At 44.4% G+C, this 22,234-nt stretch overlaps 1 protein-coding gene across 1 annotated transcript in view; it reads left to right on the top strand.

The window, feature by feature from the left end:
• The window catches only part of MCOLN2 (mucolipin TRP cation channel 2), a 416,948-nt gene extending 398,116 nt beyond the window's left edge, over positions 1-18,832 (top strand). Inside the window, exon 14 of the mRNA XM_086954049.1 lies at positions 18,335-18,832. Coding sequence (XP_086810175.1) covers positions 18,335-18,371 — 37 coding nt within the window. The 3' untranslated portion in view covers positions 18,372-18,832. The remainder of the gene's footprint in view (positions 1-18,334) is intronic.
• The last annotated feature ends 3,402 nt before the right edge of the window (positions 18,833-22,234 follow it).

Below are 22,234 nucleotides of genomic sequence, written 5' to 3'. Positions count from 1 at the left end.
AATGGGAGCTGGTACACAACATTGTCTAACACAGACCGGCATACCAAAGGGAGCTGGGACACAGCATATCTTTGGAGAATTGTTGCAGTGCAATTCCTGTAGGAGCTCACTTTTGTTATACCAAGTGGCAATCAAATGATGATAAAAACATATTTGTTGAAACTGAATCCATCCATTCCATACATCTATATGGCTCCCAAGATTTATAACCATGCCACTAAACCTCCGTTTTGACCAATAGTCTCTACCATCAACAGTGTACATGAACCAGTGGGAAAATACCTAGACAAACATTTGCAACCATTAGTCTAAACCATGAGTATGTACATCAGACACTACGGAATTTCTACACATCTTACAATCAGTGAAAAATTCCACCTTCACCACCATCATGTGTACCATAGATGTGAAGGCATTATATACCTCTATTCCACATGACTTGGGTATAACCGCAGTTGAATCTTTTCTAGTAAATCTTGAAAAAGAAGATGGATTGAAAGTATTGATCATGGAGCTTCTACACTTCACGCTGTTTCACAGTTATTTCAAATCGCAGGACCACTATTATGTACAGTCTGGAATATCGATTGCGCCGCACCGGCGTATGCAGATCTCTTTATATACTGATTCGAACTGGACCACATATTAAACTAAGAGTCATGGACAGAAAATCTCATTCTATACACACAATACATTGACAACATTTTCATTTTATGGCAAGGGACAGAGGTTGACCTTTTACAGTTGATTAAGAATCTTAACAAAGTAAATGAAAGGATTGAGTTTACCTCGTCTATAAGTACCAAGCAAATCACGTTTCTGGATAGCTGTGTGACCCTAGTGAATGGCGAGCTCATAAATTGTGTATTCACCAAAATCACAGATCACAATAACCTTCTCCACTACCACAGTTTTCATCAACCAGCTTTAAAAGAACACCTTCCATATTCCCAATTACTCCGGTTAAAACTCATCTCTTCCACTGAAGAACTATACCAAGATAGTTTGAAAACCAGCATCAATAAATTTAGAGAAGGAGGATATCCGGAAGACATTATATAGACTGCTATTGCTAAAGTCAACACCAGAACCCGGGAAAGTGTATGACATAGCCACAGACAACAAAAGAGAGAAAATAAAATTGTATTTGTATCCATTTCCAAATACAGCACAAAAAGTTTTCAATTCAAAAAAACTCTACAAAAATATTGGTCAATGCTTAGAACTGAACCTGTCTTTAAAGGAATTTTTGACACACAACCCAGGAAGGGTTATCTTATCTTAGGACTGCGAATCTAAAACAGAGTCTAAAAAAACCTAAGCAGGAGACTGATACGAAATCATGCCATGGCACCATACCTTGCATGACCTGTGGCAATTGCAATTCCATTATTAAAAGGAATACCATACAACATCGCAGAAGAGCAACCTCCTTAAAACTTAGGGTGACAGCTACATGTAATAGCCAAAATGTGGTGTACTTATTTAAAATGTCTATGCGGTTTAGCCTACATTGGCAAAACAGAAAGAAAGATTCGTATTAGTCTTAAAGAAGAAAAAAAAAACACATACGAACATAAAAGCGACATCTGAACTAAAAATTTCAAGTCGACAGTAGCCGCACATTTCAATGATATGCAACATGAAATCAGTCATCAGTTCCTAGTTTTGGAACAAGTACTCATATTACCAGGGCGTGATAACACACAATTTCTTTTACAGAGAGAGATATTTTGTATTAATTTTATGGACACTGTTAATCCCAGGGGATTAAATGAATCAATGCACCTTAGTAGTTTTCTATGACAATTCCTCAATTTTATAGGACCTGAACACTAAGATTGTTCATCTATTGAGACGCAATAATTTTTTGCTATATTTGTTTTTAAATCAAATTTCAGTAAAGTGTTCATGTAAAGTGCATACCTTTATTTTACAGAGAAATGTAACACGTGTTACTTAGGTAATTTGCTTGTCACATCATATTTCAACACTCTTTTGGGTTTCCATTTATCTTAATTATTATTTTAATTAATCTTTGAGTTCACATGCTCACTTGAAAGTTTATTTTTTCCTCTAGGTTTGCGCACATTGGGTACTCATGAAATCTTGTGTAGTTGACTTGTGAAATATGAAATCTAGACTGTTTTCAGCCTTTCTTGTACGAGTCACTGTAAGGACATACGCTGTATCATCATGTATACTTTTGTAAAAAGATACATTTGTTGTCCGCTATGCAGATTCATTCAGAATGTTAGACTGTCTAATTTATTCAGTGTATCACTTTTTCAATCTTGGACACCCATACATAAATAGAAGATTCAATATAGTATTGTTTCTAGGCACGCGTGTTTAACATGTTGGTGTAGTCTTTTATTACTATGTACGCTGGGTGATGTTTTTTCACTTCCGGGTTATTCATACGCTTTTAACAATGCACGCGCGTCTCTTCCACTTTCTTTCAACCTAAGCCGCACATTGGCTTTTCGTACATGAGAAACAGGGGTGAGTGCTACACACTTCTTTTATTTCATACGGAAGAATGCACTAATGAGACACGCTTCGTATTCACTATTGCCATGGTCTTTATATTTTCGCAGAGACATGCTCCAAATTGTTCTAAGCGCTGTGTTTCACTGAATATGGTTCATTATGTGAGTGTGTAGCATTGACATCGATTTCACATCCCTACGCTATTTGCCACAACTTGAGATTGCTTTACTAATAAACACCGGTCTTGGTTTCTTTTCTTTTAACGTCCGCTTTTAAACATAACACGTTAAATAATCTGGCCCAAAAGTCGTATTCATGACTCCACGTCGTTTAGCCACTTGGGGAATTTATTGCATGAAAACGCCATTTTTGGTTATTACTCATGTTGTTCCAGTTTCCAGCACTTTTCACGTTTTCAACTTCGTTTCGGTCACCATCAACTCTATGAAAGTACTGACACTATAAACTAGTTAAACGACGCTTTCACCTTTCTGCATGAATGTCACCACCAAGGTCGTTCTTTTCATCACAAATCCGTTTCATCACAGATTAATGCTTTCCGGACCATATCTATGGTTGTACTGATACTCAGTTTCTTTCTTTGATCTTTATAGATAGAAATCCCCTGATAAAGGGCTATTGCCTGAAATGCATTGGGCATATTGATACACTATGTAAATGTTGAAGTGAAGTTATGTTATGTTATGTTATGTGTTGTTGAGCGCGACAGCTGCCCCAGCGACGGGGCGTCCCGGCGCTAAGAACCATATCATAACCTACTGAGGCAAAGGGAGAGAAGGGGACTACAGGGGAGGGAAGAGGTGAGTTTTAATAGCTTTACGGAAAGCGGACAGGTTGTCAAGGCAGCGGATGTGGAGGGGGAGGGAATTCCAGAGCTTTGCTCCCAGCAGTCTGAAGGAGCGTCCTCCGATGTGGCAGAACTTCGTGTGGGGAACCAAAACTAGGTGTTGCCCCATAGAACAAAGGTTGCGTTGGGGGATGTAGGGTATTATCAGCGAGCGTAGGAGTTCGGGGCCTTCAGTTTTAAGAATTTTGAAGGCAATGGTGAGGGCTTTAAATTGGAAGCGGGCTTCCACGGGCAGCCAGTGAAGTCTGTGAATGGTAGCTCTCGCGGAGCACCTTCTAGGAAGGCCTACTATTGCCCTGGCCGCAGAGTTCTGTATTCACTGAAATCTCGTGGTCTCAGCCTTGTTCGCGCCTAGTAACAGGACACTCGCGTAGTCCAACCGGGCAAGGATGGTGGATTGGACGATGAGCTGCCGCGTTTTAGGGTCGAAGAAGCCTAGAAAGGGATTAAGGCTTCTCAGCAGCCCAATACAAGTCGCGGCTACTTTTTTGGTGTGGGTCTGGTAGTTGAGCGCTGAGTCTAACCATACTCCTAGGTTTTTTGCCAGAGATTTTGGGGGGGGGGGGCTGGGCCCAATAAGGGGGGCCACCAGAGGTCACTCCAGCAACTGGGGTTCTTGCCCAGGAGCAGCACCTCGGTTCTTCCTGCATTAAGTTGAAGACAGTTTGCAGTCATCCAGTTGGCGACGGCGGCCAATCCATCCCTAAATCTTGTGGCGTCGGGGGAGGGCGCCTCATTGAGGGTGATTACCAACTGTGTCGTCGGCGTACGACACCAGTGTGAGATCCCATTTTTTGGCCACTTCCGCAAGAGGCTGCATGTACAAGTTAAAAAGGGATGGACTGAGGGCAGAGCCCTGCGGGACTCCTTGGCCTATAGCTTGTGGTTGGGAGATAAATGGGGGAGCTGACACCCGGAAGGACCTGCTCGTAAGTAACGATCGGAACCATTCCAGTGCCAGGTCCTGGATCCCAATGCTTTCCAGGCGTCTTAGAAGGATATCATGGGAGACCGTATCAAAAGCTGCGCTGAGATCGAGCAGTATCAGCTCAGCACTCTGACCGGTGTCCATGATCCTCCGCAGGTGTTCAGTGGTGGAAAGGAGTGCGGACTCCGTACTATGCCCCGGCCTAAACCCGTGTTGGGAGGGGTCCAAGATGTTATTTCCCGCCATATGGTCATTTAGTACGGTGTTCGCATGAGCCTCTGCTAGTTTGGACACCCAGGGGAACTGTGAGACGGGCCTGTAGTTCTCCGGTTTTGTGGGGTCTAGGGTGGGTTTTTTAATAATGGGAGTGACCCAGGCCTGTTTCCAGCAAATGGGTACTGTGGCCGAAGAGAAGGAGAGATTGAGGGGCGAGGTCAGAGATGGGAGGAAGAAGTCCAAAGCTCCCAGAAAATGGACTGGTCTCATAGGATCTGAAGGGGCACCGGATTTCACCTTCCTGCAGAATTTAGCTAGATCCTCATGCGAGATAGCTGGCAGGCAGGGGCGTTGGGAGAGCTGGTGCGATCTGAGGGGTTGTGTGTGAAGGAGTTGTAAATCTTCCTCACCTTTTCAGTAAAGAAAGTGGCGAGGTCTTCACACTGCTGAGTTGAGGAGATATATGAGGCAGGGTTGCCACCGTTTTGTAGTTTTTGGACTATTTTAAAAATAGTTTTCGTGGGGTTGGGGCTGGAACTGATCTCCTTAGCATAGAAGGCTGCACGAGCAGCGCGTATAGCTTTGTGGTATGCTTTGAGAACGGCCAGGTATGAGTTTTTGTCCTCGTGGTTGTAGTCTTTCCTCCAGTGTCGTTCTGCTCTCTTGCATTCTTTCCTAAGTAATTTCAATTTCTCGTCGTACCAAGGGTTGGAGGGGGTGTTACGTCCTTTAGTCCATTTGGCCGGTATAATAGAGTCCAGTCCCTTGGTGATCCAATCTAGGAAGGCAGCATACGACGTGTCAATGTAGTTTGTACACTCAAAGTTTGGTTCGCCTAAGCTGGCAGAGAGGTCCATATTATGGAGTTTGTGCCAGGGCCGTTTCAGACCGGAGGCGGGTGCCGTTCTGTTGGGTGGGATGGCGACCGGAATTGCAAATGTGACAAGGGAGTGATCAGTCGAGGCCATGGGCTTAGGAGGATCAGCTCTGGCTTCTGGAATGTTGGTGAAGACCGGGTCAAGTATGTGACCAGCGACATGCGTGGAGGATTGTATGAGAGGGGTCAGCTGCAGGGCTGTTAGGTCCGCTAGAAGATTACTGATATTAGTGTCCGAGATGTCATCTAGGTGGAGGTTAAGGTCCCCTAGGATCGTGAAATTAGCGGAGCTAGTGATCAGTGCATGGGCTGTCTCTAGGAACTCCTCTATGAATTTCGAGGAAGGCCCCGGGGTCTATAGATAAAAAGGCCAGAAAGGGAGAAGTGAGGGCTAGTGGAGATTTTAAAGCGCGCGCATTCACAGCCAGTAATGTTTTCCTTTAAAAATGAGCAGGTGAAGGAAGTTCTATAGATGGCGGCAATGCCGCCTCCCCTAGAGGCTCTATTGATATAGGTCATAGAGAACCCATCCGGTAACGTTAGATTGGGGATGCTGGTTAGTTCATCCCTAAGCCAGGTTTCATACAAGAACATAATGTCTGGGTTCTCGTCTATCAGAAGCGTTTTTACCTCCGCATGGTGTTTTACCAAGGACCTGACATTGAGCTGGGAGATAGTGAGCGAGGCCTGGTTACTTCTGGTAGCTTTGTGTCTAAGTAGACGTGGCTCAGATATAGCTAATTTACAGGCCTTACATTGAAGAGCAGTTTGTCCAATGCAGCCCTCTAACTTGTCACAGCGTGGGCCCGGGTTGAGTGCCCAGAGGAGGTCTTTTTCGTAGAAGTGAATTTTAAAACTGTTGTTATGATGGAATAACACAGGAATTTGTCAAGAAAAATGCAAAATGAAAAATAAATGATGATAAATGAAGACCAGAAGGAACTTTAGATTAAAAAGTATTACGCTTTTGATTTTTATTTGAGTGCTGGTGGGGACGCCCTTCTCTACGTGAGCTCAGCGCAATGTTTTATTAACCAAAGATTTTGATGATTGATTAGATCAAATGCACTTATAGGATTTATACAATAGTTAGTAAAAATAATGTACACTGTTTGATGTGCATTATTTGAAATGCTGTCTTTGTCCTTCCAGTTATGAACCTGGTTCTGAATATTTTACTTGTGACTTTAGGAAAGGATAGAACTATTAATTCAGCTGGGTTGATTCTTGCCCCTTTGTGGATTTTAGAATTATGATTGCATTTTGTGAGAGTAGTAATGATACTATTCTTGTTAGGTCCAGTAAAAGTTTCAGTAATTTAAACCTGAACTCAGCCCCTGGTAGCTATAGCACAGAGCAGACAAGCATAACATAAAATGTGTGCAGCATTTAGAAGTGTCAAAACATTTAAAAAGTCAAAAAACATAACACACTAAAAATTCTACTCCAATTTATGACAATAGAGAATACCTTAATCAACAAAATGATACCAAAACAATAAAAACTTAAATAAGTGGAACCAGAGAGGAACGTTTTTAAAGCACAAAGCCCCAACCACAAGCAACTGATTACACTAGACCAGAACAAAGGTAAGATTTAAAGTTGACCGTGATAAAGTGCGTTTCAGATATGAGGACGGGGCTAGAGCAAGTCAAAGAGTTAACTTCAGACTTGGAACTTTTCTGAGAAGGTAGAGTCCTCAGATTGGCATGGCTGCGGGCTGTACCTGAAGATGGGCTTGTCAACAGATGGTTGTTGAAGGACAAAGTCTCAGTGAAGAAGTTGATGAAGGAACAGCTCCCAGATGTTTTAGTCTGAAGTTGTGTCCAGGAAGACCCCGATTAACAGCTGCGCGAAGGTGGGCCTGATGAAGATTACTGCTTTTAGACTTGGACTCCTTTCTGGAAGTCAGATTAGCTCAACAGGGCAAAGTTGCAGGCTGTACCCAAAGAGGGTTGAGCCGTGTCTGCCGGTCAGCATTGGGCCCTCTGAGTCCAATTTGCAGCTGCGGAGAGCAATATGCCGGGACCCACGCCAAAGTCAGGCCTACTGGCAATGCACCTTCAGTGGATTGGCTGGCAGGTTGATCTCAGTCCCACAACTGTTCTCCAGGCATAAGGTCTTGAAAAGGTTTCTAGGTTTGGGCAGGAGAAGTACACTCTGACGCCAGCCTATGTTTCCAGGACCCCAGGAAAAGCACTTGGGAGGGGGAGGTCAGGACTCTCGACCAGAAGGGTCCAGGGCAGGTCCAGTTGAATCAGGTCAGCTAGGCTCTTTCAGGAAACTAGGCTTCTTGCAGCTATTGCGCCAATGTAGCTTAACAGGAGGTCGGCCAGCTGACCCTTGGAGTCCACTTCTTTGACCTGGATACAAGTAGTAGAAGGTCCATCCCTTGGGACTGGTCTTCAACAGCAGGTGCAGTCTTTGTCTTCCACAGGTCCAGTAGAGTTGTGGAAAGGGTGCCCAGCGGTGCCACATTTATGCCTTGCACTAGACTCTGGGTTGGGGTGACTCCCTGCCGTTCCCTAACCAATGGGGAAAAAGTTTCTAGGGTAACCCTACCCCTATAGGTATGTTAAATATGCCAAATAGTGTCGCCAATTTCGGCGTCTTTACGGGGTCGGAGCCCATGCATTGGGGCCTGGGTAGCAGAGCCCCAATGCACAGTCAAACAAATCGTCATCAGTCCAAAAATTGGGGGTGATGATGTGAAGCAAAGCATTTTCCTACACATTTTTGTTTAAAAAGATGAATAATAGAGGTTTTCAAAAGTACTCTTATAATCTGGACTACAAATGAGGTTCAAACTTCAGAGTATACGATCATTATTGGTAGGAGTCAGATTAGGACCAAGTTCTTTATCTGCTTTTAATTCACACACAACAGTTTTAAGCTCCTCAAAACTGATCCTCAGAATATTATTTTCCACACTACAGATGTTAAATCACCGTGGATATTTGTCTTTGTTGCTGTCATCTCATTTTGAATATCAGTGTGTCACAAACCATCACAGGGTACAGGGTCAGGATTGTCTGCAAACACCAGGTTTGAACAACACACATGAGAAAATTCAATGGAACTTGCAACGTTGCCAGATAGTTATTCTCAAGGCAAGAGTCTAATTATCCTCAACTTGGAGTTGATGTTCTTTGCATGTTTTGTATCTTTTTGGCAGCACTTTCTAGGTGAGGCTATGCCAGTTACAAATTAATGTATCCATGACTGTCAGATCACTGACACCACAGTAGCTGCTACAACTTCCAGCCATCAAATTTACTCCCCGATGGAGTGAAGAGGTAAATCTGAAGCACACAAAGTCAGGATGCCCTCCATCAATATTTCAACACACGTTTTGATGTTGAAACAAATACTTCAAGTAGCTAAATGGCTTGGTGCGTGGCCAAGACTTCCATTATGGATAACCTGTGAGATCTGGGCTTGGTACCGGCCTAGCAGAAATCCTGTTCTAGCAAGTAACGAGACCGTAATTGGTGGCTCTCTCAAAGCAGACTATTTCTGGTACTGCCTTGCAGTCACCAAGGAGACGGCTATGCTAGTCTAGCCGAGGCATTGGAATGAGCTCCCGGAGCTGTGTTAGAGTGGCCTAGCCAGACATATGAGAGTCGGGGGCCAATGCACAGAAAACGATAACTGAACTGAGAGGATGGCATCCAGGAATATTCCTCCGGCCTTGGCCTTTACACCTCGCAGGTACTGCCGGCATTAACCAGTGTCCCGGTGCAAGAGAAGCAATATGCCCCAAAACGGGGTGAAGAAGCAGTGCGTGTGCGTGGTCTCTGCCCAGACTGCCTGAAATGCATGGTGAGGGAGTTTGGGGGCAAGACCGAGGCCCGGCGAGACAGTGGTCCGGTGAGAGTCAGCGGCATACCAGAGAATTGGATTAAACCCCGGTGCCCGGAGTGCATCATTCTCAGGCACCGCCCTGCCCAGAGCGTCTCAACACCCCTCGAAGAGCCAAGGACCAAGACCCTTGATCCTCCAGCCAACATATTTTTCTCCACTGCTGTAAGAAGGGGACTCAGAAAAAGATGGCAGTGAGGTTGGGCCCTCTACGGGGGCCCAGTGAGTGTCGCAGGATGACTGGCAGACCTGGAGACCCATTAAAGAGGTCTCTGAACATTCGATATTCAGACTCCCCCCCCTTTTAACAGGCCAGATTAGCACAGGAGGGGTGATGGGAGCATAGTAAAGGAAGCAAATTTGATCAGCAGATGCAAGAGGGAACCTGCTCGGCACCCCCATGCCCCCGAATCGATTAATTCTCCCACCCAGTCTCCATCCTGGGTGGAATACATGGTCTGCAGCATAGAGTAAAGAGTTCCCTACTAACTGGAGAATGGGGTAAGTGCCGGCTTATCGGAGCAGCAGGCGCCTGTGTATATAGAGAAGACTAGGGCCCCTTCTTAGGAGACCCCCACAATTTGAAAACCCTGATCTAGAACAAAAGTACAGCTCTTTAATACAAGTGGAGAATTGTATTAAATTGGTGTGTAGCCATTCATGGAGTAATGGAATTTGCGATGACTAACTAGATACCTGACCTCTGAATGCTTCATTGTTTGATTGATTAATGTTAGATCTGGGGGTCTCTAGTTGGCAGAGGTAAGTACCTTAGACCAAGTAGGGACCCTTGCTTCTAGTCAGGGTGAAGGAAATACACACAGTAGATAACCCCTGCTCACCCTCTAGGTAGCTTGGCTCGAGCAGACAGGCTTATCCCCAAGGCAATGTGTATAGTAAATGCACTTAACACACACAATGATCCCCAATCCACCACAAACTGAGACCACACAGGTAAGTATATTTATAAAAATATAACTTTATCTAATTGCAGCAGTAAAAAAAATCAACAGTACACTATAGTTGCTTCTTTAGTGAAAGGTTGCACTTAATCTTGATGGTTGCACTTGTCTTTAGGAAGTTCTTATTATACAAAAATAGTCTCAAGTCTCTTAAATCAGTATTAAAAATAATGCTACTGACTTATTTCAAATTAGCTCTTAAAACGAGTGGTGAAATAAATGCCAGCGTGTAATTCACTTCACTGATGAGCCCTTCGATTCACTGGGCCAGAGCAAGGCGAACGCGCCTCACCGTGGGCTATTCAGGCACCTCCTTGCCGAGCAGGACAGACTTTCTCCCAGCCCGGGCTGGTCCCAGCAGCCCTCCGCCCGCTCTCAAATCCTCTGGGAGCGGCGGGGAGCTAGCTCGGCGCTCCTGCGCAGGGACAACAGGCCAGGGGCAGAAAGTACTCACGTTGCTCCCTTGGCGAGGTCAGGTCAGTCTCCCCTGGCTTCGGCAATCTGCACACAGCTCCCGACGGCTTCAGGCGTCCATTCCACGCAGCGGCCTAACCACGTTGCGGCTTGGCAGACGAGCCCCCTTCGTGACGTCACAGCTTTCCTCAACTGGCCCAATCACGTCGTGGCTTTGTCAGACAAGCCTCCCACAGCCCGCCAATGGCAGTGCGGCGCTTCGGGAGAGCCTCTCGCTGACAACCAAGCGGCCCCTTCGATTTCTCGGCCGCGGCTTCGTGTAGCTAGAGATGTTGATTGTGGAGATTCCAAGCCCGGGCAGTGGCGGTGAACAGGCGGCAAGGGCTTTTCACGTAGCCAGAGGCGAGCAGAGTGCTTGTGGAGCCACCCCTCCTGCTGAGGAGTAGTTCACGGAGGAAAGCACAATCAACCTCCTATCCTCTGCTAAAACGTGCCGATGAGCACGACTATCTTCCTCCACGGCCACCGTTGCAAGCCCCTCTCTCAGAAGAAGTTAAAGCACGATTTCTGGCATAGTTCAGTTACAGTGGAACCTTTTGACCCTGGGTTCCCAGACAGGAGGCCAGCTCTTCTCAGGCCCTTGGAGATTCAGTTAGAAGACACAGCACACAGCAAAGTCTATTTAGGTCTGCAGGCAGGTTCACAGCACACAGCAAAGTCCCTCCTCTCCTCAGCTTCAGTTGGTCAGCAGAACAGGTCAGCCCTTAGAGCACACAGCAAGGCAATTTTCCTTCAGTTCTCCAGCAGTCCTTCTTCCAGCAGAGGTTCCTCTTGATTGTAGAATCTAATTTTCTGTTGTCAGGGGTCCTTATCTTGTACCCCAAAAAGTCTTTGAAGTCTTTGTACAAGTGGGCCCTGAGCCCGGTCTAAACCAGTTCTGGGTGTTGCTGAAGCCCTTGGGCTTCCTGGCTTCCTTCTTTCTTTCAGTATCAGAGACAGAGGTGACAGTCGCCCAGCGGGAGGTGGAGCCAGCATTGTGGTCAGGCAGGCACAGCCCTAGTCACTCCCAGGTGCTATCTCCTCCCACTTCTCTGGCAGCAGATGCAGCCTTTCATCCACGGGCTGACTCAGACATCCTCCTGGGGGCTCTGCAGCCCCTGTCACCCTCAAACCAGACAGTTAATCCACAAGCAGTCCCAGGCACACAGAAAGGTTTGACAAGAGAACAGCCACTTTCTAGAAGTACTATTTTCAAACACAGAATTTAAAAACAACCTTTCCTAAAAGATGCGTTATTAAATTCTGAGTTCAGGGATGTCAATCACTTATGTCCAATCTTGTTCCTATGGGAAGATAGGCTGGTATCCATTGCGACCAGCCTCCCCCATGTTAATCTATGGAGCAAGATAACCTTGCAGCAGTGAGCACACAAAATGGCTGCTGCTCACTACCAGAGCATGTTACCTGCACTAGTACAAGCTCTACCTTACCCATACACTGCACCCTGCCCAGGGGGGTACCTTGAGCCTTCCATAGGGGTGACTGATGTGCACAGACAGGGAAGGGTTAGGCCCAGCCAGGGGGACACTGGCCAGGCGGACACTGACTGCACACAGGCGCTGCGCCGGCAGGCCTGAGACACCATTTTAGGGCTACTTATGTGGGTGGCGTAATCTGCGCTGCAGACCCACTAGTAGCATCTGTCATCACCACCCCTGGTACACACAGTGCACTTTACTAGGGACTTCATGGTGATACAAATATGCCAATCAGGTATACCCAATCAATATGACAATTTACATAGGTAGCACTTACACTCTGAAACTGATCAGCAGTGGCAGAGTGTCCAAAGCATCTAAACCAGCAAAAAACGAAATCCAGCACAGCATAAAAATACAGGAGGCAGAGGCAAAAAGATGGGGCAAAACCACGCCAAGGGTGTCGGGTCTAACAATTAATATGTTTTACGTTTTACTATGTTTTACCATAAAGCAATGAGATGTCTACTAGATGACAATAATCAAGACTCCCCTACGGCATAACACGAGAATTAGGCACTGAATGTACCTTTGTATCGCTATATCCGGCGAATACAATGTAATTTTGTTGGACACTAACCCAGAGATGTATACCTCCCTCTGAACTATATACCCAACTGCATTGTATTTCCTTAACGTAATGCCTAATTATATATGCAAAGTTTATATTATCTTTTTTTCTTCCTGAAAGAAAATGCCAATAAAAATGTTTTCTTTAAATAACCGAGTCCATTGTGGTGAGAAATGCAGGAAGCATGAAAACAGGGACCTATAGATGGTGGTAATGGCTGTTGCCTAATTTAGTGAAGACATTTCTAGTTGCATCTCACAGCACAAGGAGATGTTTAGAGTAGGCTGTGTGTAGCAGCATTGGTACCCTGGAAACTAGTAATTTTCCCGCCACTAACAATATTGTGGGAATTTCTGTTGCCTGCATTTAAGGTGCTAATACCAAATGAGCAAATAGTGTGCTCCTATCAGATCACTAAGCTTACATCACTTTGAGTAATTCACAACAATGGCAAAACTGAGACATTGGCTGGTATAGTGCACCCTTGTAGAGACCATTCTGTTCACATGGTCATTTCTGAAGTGATTTATTGGCCAGAGACTGTTGATTTAGATATATCAGGGCATTTCAGTGTATTTTGTAAAGTTATAAGCTAAAAATAAATTGTAGACATCCCAAAAAGTGCTCTTGTCTCTGTGTAAAGAAGCATTGGCAATCCAATTCGTCTCAGCCATGAAACCTCTGGCGTTGTCAATGTTTCTTCTGTTAGATACCAACCACAACAACCCTTTGTCTCGCCTGAGGGACATTATAAGTGTTTAGTTATCCAGCACAATATCCTTGGTGCAACAACATCAACTGTTGCATGGCTAAACATTTATAAGGTCCAAAAGGCCAGACCTATTGGCTATGCCTATGCTTCTTCTGTTATAGTTGTGGGTAAGAGCAATGTGAAAGATAACGACATCTGCTGTCCTAACGGGAATATGGTTATGCAGTGGATAGGCACTACTTCCTAAAATTCACCGTACTCAACTGAGCAAGCACAAACGTGCATCTGAAACCACCAAGCATTCACCAGGATGATCCTCAAAATAAGATAAACCCAAGTTCATGAGCTGTTGTGTGGAAATAGAACCAAAATACAGCTGGCAAGATCTATGCAAAGATGTCACCATCACTAAAAAGTCTAGCGAATTACAGATCAATGGCATACCAGAAACTCTACACAGAATTCATTAGTTCACAGCCTGCCCATCCATACAGCATATTTTATGTCTAATTACTCACATCTGGTCAGAAACGAACTGATGCATTAGACTACAAAGGGAAACCTCAAAATGCAAGCAATGATTATATAAACTACGTTCACACAAGTGCTGTTCAACAAAATAATAAGGAACATACTGTAAAGGAAACACCAGGAATCTACACCAGGGAAGTCCAGAAAAAAAGTAAGATACTACATAGAAGGAAACAGAAACAATGAGGAGGAAGACAATAAAGAAAAAGGGCAGGTGGACAGGTAAACATATTTCTTCTGTAGCAAGGAAATGGAATGGAAGCAAGATTGACAACAAGGAGAGTCGGACTGAGTATCCGAAGAGTGATGAAGGCAAGGAGCATTGACTGACATGAGTAAAGGCAAGGAAGATGGAGCAACACACGGGTACCTGCAAATGTAATACAAACACACTGAGGGAGAAGCCAGGAGTGAAAGGAAGACAATGTAGAGTGGGCAGTGAAGAAGTAGGAGAACTAAAAATAGTTTGCAGATGGCACTGCATATTACTAACTGTTGCATAATACATTTTAGGTCAAATTGTAAGCCTTGCAACTGCCTACATAGTGTTTGCTTTTCTGAGAACCTGGCCACAGCACCTCAATCTGTTCGCTGTTCGGTTAGATATCCTGTACATTTCAAAAATATAATGAACAAGCCCTCCCTCCCTTCAGTAATATCATGGTAAATTCTAAATTAATGGTATTACCATGCCTCTTTGAACATACTTGCAACACAAAATGCTCGAAGCACGTGGGTGGTCAGGCTTATTGTGTTAACACCGAGGGCGGAGGAATACACGAGGGGGGAAGCTGAAAAGCACGCACTTTGGTAGGGTGCTTAAAATATTAACAAAAAAGTAGCACCTAAAAAATGAGAAGTGGAAGGACCCAAAAATGCACTCATGCTCCAGTAGAGAGACAAACACACACAGAGGATGTAAACCTACGCCAGCTGACTTAAAAGAAGCAAGCAAATGAGTGTCTATGACGCCATGTAATGGTAATGGCGCCCACTATGGGGGAAAATAAACATGTCTTGTAAAAGATGGTGCATGTACTTTTTCAGCTGAGACCTACAAATCTTTTTTTTTTTGTACCATACGCCATCACAATGTAGATCGTCTACTCACCTTGAAAGAAAACAAGTGGATCTGGAGGTGCAAATCAGTGGAACAGGGATTGAATTCTGTAATTTGAATGGCATACTTTGGCCACGCTATAATTAGGACATCAGTTTTTAGTGTGTACATTGGTCTTTTGGTACAGGAGATGAATTGGTACCTATGGGCTGTTACTTCATCAAGATACAGCAAGAGTTATTGCCTGTTTAAATTACTGCCTGTCTAACTAGTGAGAAGTCATTTTTTTTAAAAACAGAAGCCTTTTTGCTAGGGATACTTTATGGTATGCATTGATATAGGAATAATCCGTGTTAAATACGGACCTATATACCGTTCCAAAATGGCGCCGTTCTTTACGACGTTCGAATTTGGTCGCATTTAATGTACAAATAGGATGAGTTGATTGGAATTGGCGCAGCATAGAAATAGCTATCTTGAATACAGACTTTACCAGCAGTTGAAAGGCATTGATGTGGTGATTGAGTATTACCCACAGAGCACGATTAACATTCAAAGATGGCTGTGATGTTTAGAGTAGATCCCACGTGATCTTCCTCGAGTGAGGTTAAGGGTCACGGTAAGCCGGTTTGGCGTATTTGCCTGATTGTAACTGGCAGTACACGGATATAGAACGTGGAGAACCCCAACTGTTAAAGTAAGTCGATTTATACGTAAGGCTCCCGCTGAATTTATTTGTTCATATGATTTGAATGCCTGTCGGGCCACAAAGAGTTATTACTTCGGTACATTTTTGATTTTCAGGCGATTGACACGCTAATGTGGAGCCTCGGTGTAAGTATGGTTACTAGACCTTTCACATGCACTTTTTTGGGGTGTTTGCACTTTAGATGAGTAAGGACAGTCAGAGAGGGGTATATAATTATGATTCTGTTGACTTTTACAGATCATATTAAAGACATTGGCAATTTTTGTAAGTATTTAGAGGCTACTTTCCTATGGCTGTGTTATTGTTGTACCATTACTGAGGATACTGATATTAGCTTTGCGCTATATTGTATTCCCTATGTCCAGTAGATGAGAGGACAATAAAGTTACGTGGAGAAGTGATTGGTAAAGTTACTGTATAATTTAAGTTTGGGTATTAAAAGGTTATTATAACTGATTGGTTTCTAGCACACTCCCCACATGTATTATTATGGGCTATTTTCTGGGAAACACTTTGGGTGCTGATCACTTGGTTGGTTTTAAAGTGAGTAGACGATACCTCATATGCAGGGAATTTAAGGTTTTTCCTTCTTTTTGATTGTATTTATTTGTAGATATTGATGTGCAACTTGTCCATCCTGATGATGGTCCCAAGGATTGTACAGACCAGCGGGGGACCGAAACGTCGACAGTTAAACACTGTTTTGCAAATATAAAGATCATTGTTATGACCTCAAATGGGTTCACTGATATTCAAAATAGAATGTGATATATGGTCTTTACACTGCTCCATATGAAGGAGCGAAAAGTGTTTTTGTACTACTGATAATTTAGTGCAAATATTGGAGTAGTATGTACGTTGCCATATTTCAGCTTTTTAAAATTGTGAATAAATAACATGACAAATTGTATTTCCTGCATTTTGTTTATTGAAGATCACTGTTTGGTGACTGAATTGTATTAACCGAAGTATTATTAAACAAATCCTGTGAATGCAAATTTTGTTTTTGTAACTTTTGAGACCTACAAATCAGCAAGGTTGGCCTTATTACGAGAATAGAACGATGTTTAGTTGGGAAATGTGAGGCATTTAAACTTTATTTCTAATAAACACCATGTTTAATATTTTCAGAAATGCACAAGGGTGTAGTGTAAACGTTACCAGCGCCTGATTTATTTTACTCGCCTATTCTGGTATCAGAAGTGAACGTGCCCAAAGATTTCACAGTGTGGATGAAGTCTGCTGTTAATTGTATTATCTGCTTGCTGCCTCCAGAGGGGCTCAGTGGTGGGGTAGGGGCGAAATGAGACGCTTGGGAGAGCAAGCGTGAGAAAAGCCAGAAGGCGGTTGTGCGCGTGCTGGCGTGCCTAACCGCAAGCTTTAGGCCACAAGCAAAAGCTTGTGGTCTGATTTCTAAAGCCCACTCACTAAATGTCTCGCCAGGCCAGCGAATGCGCTGTGTCAGTCGAGACCTAAAAACGCATGTATTCGAGGCGCCTATCTTTCAATGGCATTGTAAAACAATTAAATGCTGCCTGAGTTGGCCCCGCAGGTGCACTTGCATCCACAGCAGCCATCTTCAAATTCATGTTATCTTTTAACATATTCTGTTCAAAGATGGCTACTGTTGATGCATGTGCATTCCTGGTGTCTCTCTTACACAAAACAAAAGCATTATATGCTCATCTGCATTGGCCATCTTTTAATACTTGTTTTTCTATTTTAACATATCCAATTCATAGAATGCCACTGTGGATGCATATGAATCTGCAGTGGCCATCTTTGAATGGGATTTTTTTTAAAGAAACAAAACCCATTCCTAAATGCCCACCATGCATGCGTGTACATGTCATCTTGGAGATTTAAAAAAATAATTTTCAGATAGTGGATCGTCAATAGTATGGCAGCTGTAAAAAGGTCAATTAAAAGGAATATGTTGAAGGCAAGAGGACATCGATTGAGGGATGTAAAGGGGGATGGAGGAGGGAAAGAGTGAGCGAAAATACCCCCATACCCACACCCCCACACCCATGCACTGCAAGCACGGTCTGATGCCAGTAGAGGAATCAAAACACTGAGAATGAAATGCTCCTGAACAGGTCAAACCCAAGAATGGGAGGCTGGCAATCGAATCAATCACATCGAAGTGAGACAGTCAATAAAGCTATTCAGTCGGAAGAAATTACACTTTAAGTATATGTTATTTATTGGAAGCCATAGGCCTGAATACAGACAACTAACGCGGTCTGTAGCTTAGAGCACAAAACAAGGAAAACCTTGGCTTCCCTCAAACAGTGCACAAAGAAAATGACTTCACATCTAAATTTGGTCATGTAAACAATGTTCATCTGCATCTTCTAAATACACGGCACTAATGGCTTTCTAAAATTAATGAAACCAAATGTGCTATTTTACAAGTTGGTACTTTTTTTGCTACATGTTTGCAGCTTTCAATGTTAATGAGGTAGGGGTTTCTGTTGATATTTTATGAACTGAATTACTGCAAAGAGGGATGTAGGTAACCTTTAATATAAATAAGGCAAAAATTACAATTGTATGAAAATGATTCTAATTTGTAAATGTCTTCTTTGCAGACGAGGATTCGATGATGATTCGATACTGATTAATTGACAACTTGCTGCAGGAAGACATTCCTGCTTTCTAGAAACAAACACTGGCACTTTAAGAAGTCAATATTCAACGTTAACCAGCAAGCAAGGATTTACAATGGATATGTTTTCTGAAATGCTCTTTTTTTCTTCTGATTGTTGAACATGGGCTAACTGTAACGGGGTAGAGTCAGCTGGCTGACTGCATGAGGACTTGAAATTAACAATATATTTTTATATTGGTTTATGAATATGAACTATAACGGTCATCCTTGTACAAATTGCTGGTAAGATGTTGTGTATTGTTTCACTTTATTTACATTGAAAAATATAATTTATGCCTTTAAATAGCACTTTCATTAATAGTGATAATATCACTGGGTAAGATTTGATTTGTTTTGCTGTTAAAGTGTATTTTGAAATGGATTAATCATTTACAGTTTCACATGAATATTATATATAATATATTTTCTGATTCTGCTTTGCTCCATTGTTTATTATATTTCGGGAATTTTTTTGGGCTAGAACATTGACTGAACTCCTCTGTGACAATGTATGGTGGCCAGGGCACAAGTTGGGGTTAGACTCCAACCACTTTTTTCACAGGGTGGACGCTGTACACACTTCCAAGATGCTGTACCCTACAGAAATATGCTGAACTCGTCTTTGTGTAATTTTTAGACCACTGGCCACATTCAGCAGCGCCTGCTCATTGCCTGCTTTTGTCCTGAGGAACAGTGTGCAGGCTGTTTTATTTTACATTCCAGCTGGCCCAAAAAAGCAAAGGCCTAAGTTAAAGGACCTTCATGCCACCATTACTTCAAATATCCTGGCTAGGATCCATCAGGAACCTCACACCTAGATGTAATTGCAAATGAAGGGAAACAAAGGACCAAAGCTTGGTATAACTATAAGTAATTGAGTGGCATGGTTTTGACTTATTTAAGTCCCTGTATGTAAGAGATATGCATGCACTGTAAGAATGTCAGACGTCTTGGTCTGTCCCCCAGTGGCGGCTCCTCCGCTAAGGCAGAGGAGCGTCGCCTCACTACTGTGAAGTCAATCAATCAATCAATCAATGCATTTGTATAGCGCAATACTCACCCGGAGGTTCTCAAAGCGCTAGGGGAGGGGGGGTCCGCTACTGCTCGAACAGCCAGGTCTTGAGCTGCTTCCTGAAGGCGAGGTGGTCCTGGGTCAGGCGGAGGTGGGTCAGGAGGGAGTTCCAGGTCTTGGCAGCGAGGTAGGAGAAGGACCTTCCCCCTGTGGTGGCTCTTCGGATGCGGGGAACGGCGGCGAGGGCGTGGCCGGTTGATCGAAGCTGGCGTTTGGGAGCGTAGAAGTTGAGGCGGCTGTTGAGGTATCCTGGGCCTTGGTTGTGCAGGGCTTTGTGTGCGTGGGTGAGGAGACGGAAGGTGATTCTCTTGTTGACCGGGAGCCTGTGCAGGTCTCTCAGGTGTCCGGAGATGTGGTTGCGACGGGGGATGTCCAGGATGAGTCGTGCTGAGGCGTTCTGGATCTGCTGGAGTCTCTTCTGGAGTTTGGCGGTGGTTCCGGCGTAGAGGGAGTTGCCGTAGTCCAGTCGGCTGGTGACGAGGGCCTGGGTGACCGTCTTCCTGGACTCGGTGGGGATCCACCGGAAGATCTTACGTAGCATGCGTAGGATGTTGAAGCACGACGAGGAGACGGCGTTGACTTGTCTGGTCATGGAGAGGGAGGAGTCCAGGATGAATCCCAGGTTGCGTGCGTGGTCTGTTGGTTTGGGTGCGTTGCCTAGGGCCACCAGGAGTCGTCCCAGGCGGAGGGTGAGGATCCCAGGATGAGGACTTCTGTCTTGTCCGAGTTCAGTTTCAGGCGGCTGTTCTTCATCCATTCGGCTACCTCTTTCATCCCTTCGTGCAGGTTGGCTCTGGCGGTGGCGGGGTCGTTGGTGAGGGAGAGGATCAGCTGGGTGTCGTCGGCGTAGGAGATGATGTTGAGGTTGTGCTGGCGTGCGATGGCTGCGAGGGGACTCATGTAGATGTTGAAGAGGGTTGGGCTGAGCGAGGAGCCTTGAGGAACGCCGCAGATGACTTCGGTGGCTTCTGATCTGAACGGGGGGAGGCGGACTCTCTGTGACCTTCCGGCGAGGAAGGAGATGAGCCACTCCAGTGCCTTCTCCTGGATTCCGACGCTGCTGAGGCGCTGTACTAGGGTACGGTGGCAGACAGTGTCGAAGGCCACGGAGAGGTCTAGGAGGATAAGGGCCGCTGTTTCTCCGTTGTCGAGCAGGGCTCGGATGTCATCGGTTGCTGCGATCAGGGCGGTCTCGGTGCTGTGGTTGGCCCGGAAGCCAGACTGCGAGAGGTCAAGGGATCCGTTTGTCTCGAGGAAGGCGGCCAGCTGCTTGTTGACTGTCTTCTCGATGACTTTTGCAGGAAACTGGAGCAGCGAGATGGGCCGGTAGTTCTTGAGGTCGGTGGGGTCGGCTGATGGCTTCTTTAGTAGAGCGCTGAGTAAGTAAATGAAACATAAAATTATAATAACTTGCTTTAACATTTTTTTATATTTCCGTCTACTGCTGCAGCTTTCGGGGCGGGGGCTGGTCCAACTGCAGAGGAGCGGGGGGGTAGTGGTTTGCGCACTCCTAAGTGCACATGGCTGTTTGGCAGTGGGGGCGTGGCTATTAGATTTGGGGATTTTTTTTTTTTTTTTTAATGTATTTTTTGAACAAGGGTTCCCCATAAAGCGAACCTGGGGTGAGTATATATTTATCAAAGGAACAGTGGTTCAAAAGTGGCCTAATTAGGTCCTGAAAGAAGTGAAGCGAGATACTTAATTAACGCTAGGGAGCTAGAGAGGTAGGTTCTTATAAAATCTTTTATTTACTTTCTTTTTTCTTTACAGTTATTATAGTACTTTTCAGGTGCTCAGGTGAGTGACAAGGTGCAGAACGTGACATAAGTGAACAAAGTGAAAAACGAAAATGTCACACAACAACAAGGCTTAAAACCACAGAAATATATACAATGAAGTGGGTAGATTTCCTTGAGTAGGTCGACGACGTTTTGATCTATGTTAGTTCAGATCATCATCAGGACTGATGAGCCTCCTGAAACTAAGAACCTACCTCTCTAGCGTTAATTAAGTATCTCGCTTCACTTCTTTCAGGACCTAATTAGGCCACTTTTGAACCACTGTTCCTTTGATAAATATTAGATTTGGGGGTCACTAGTTGGGAGAGTTTGGTACTTTTAACCAAATAAGGACCCTTGCGTCTAGTTGGGGTAAGGGGTTACACTCCTAAAATAACTCCTGCTCACCCCCTTGGTAGCTTGGCATGAGGAGACGCTTATCTCAGAGGCAGTATGTAAAGCATTTGTGAACACATACAGTAACCCAGTGACAACACTACAGATGGACACCACACAAGTTGTAGTATAAAAATAAGTATTTTTATATAGACTTAACACAAGACCACAAATGACAAAAATACACAATACTATACTTTAAAAATGGTAGAAATAGCTTAGTTCTCTTAAGATGCAAAATGCAACTGTCAATGTACCTTTAGGGTGAGTAACGCTATACAACAAAAGTGTTGCAGGGAAGGTGATGTGTTGGTTCCTTACACGCAAGAACGGTGATGCGTTGGGTCCCTCCTCATGCATAGGGGATGCGTCTGTTCTTCTCTACGGAGGGAGGTGATGCATTTGTTTCTTACTAGGCTTCTGTGGCGATGCGGCCAGCAACGCCGTGATGCTATGAAGATCCGGTGTAATGAAACGAAGATGGTGTCTTCTCTTGGATACGACACAATGCGTGCACTCCCGATGGCCATGCGGCGACTCAACGATTCTTCTGAGCTGCGACAGGCCCTGCGACACGCTTCCCGGTGATGCGGCG

Source organism: Lissotriton vulgaris, chromosome 1_1 (genome assembly GCF_964263255.1).
Source record: "Lissotriton vulgaris chromosome 1_1, aLisVul1.2, whole genome shotgun sequence".
Classification (NCBI taxonomy): domain Eukaryota; kingdom Metazoa; phylum Chordata; class Amphibia; order Caudata; family Salamandridae; genus Lissotriton; species Lissotriton vulgaris.
This window is presented reverse-complemented; position numbering and strand designations above follow the sequence as displayed.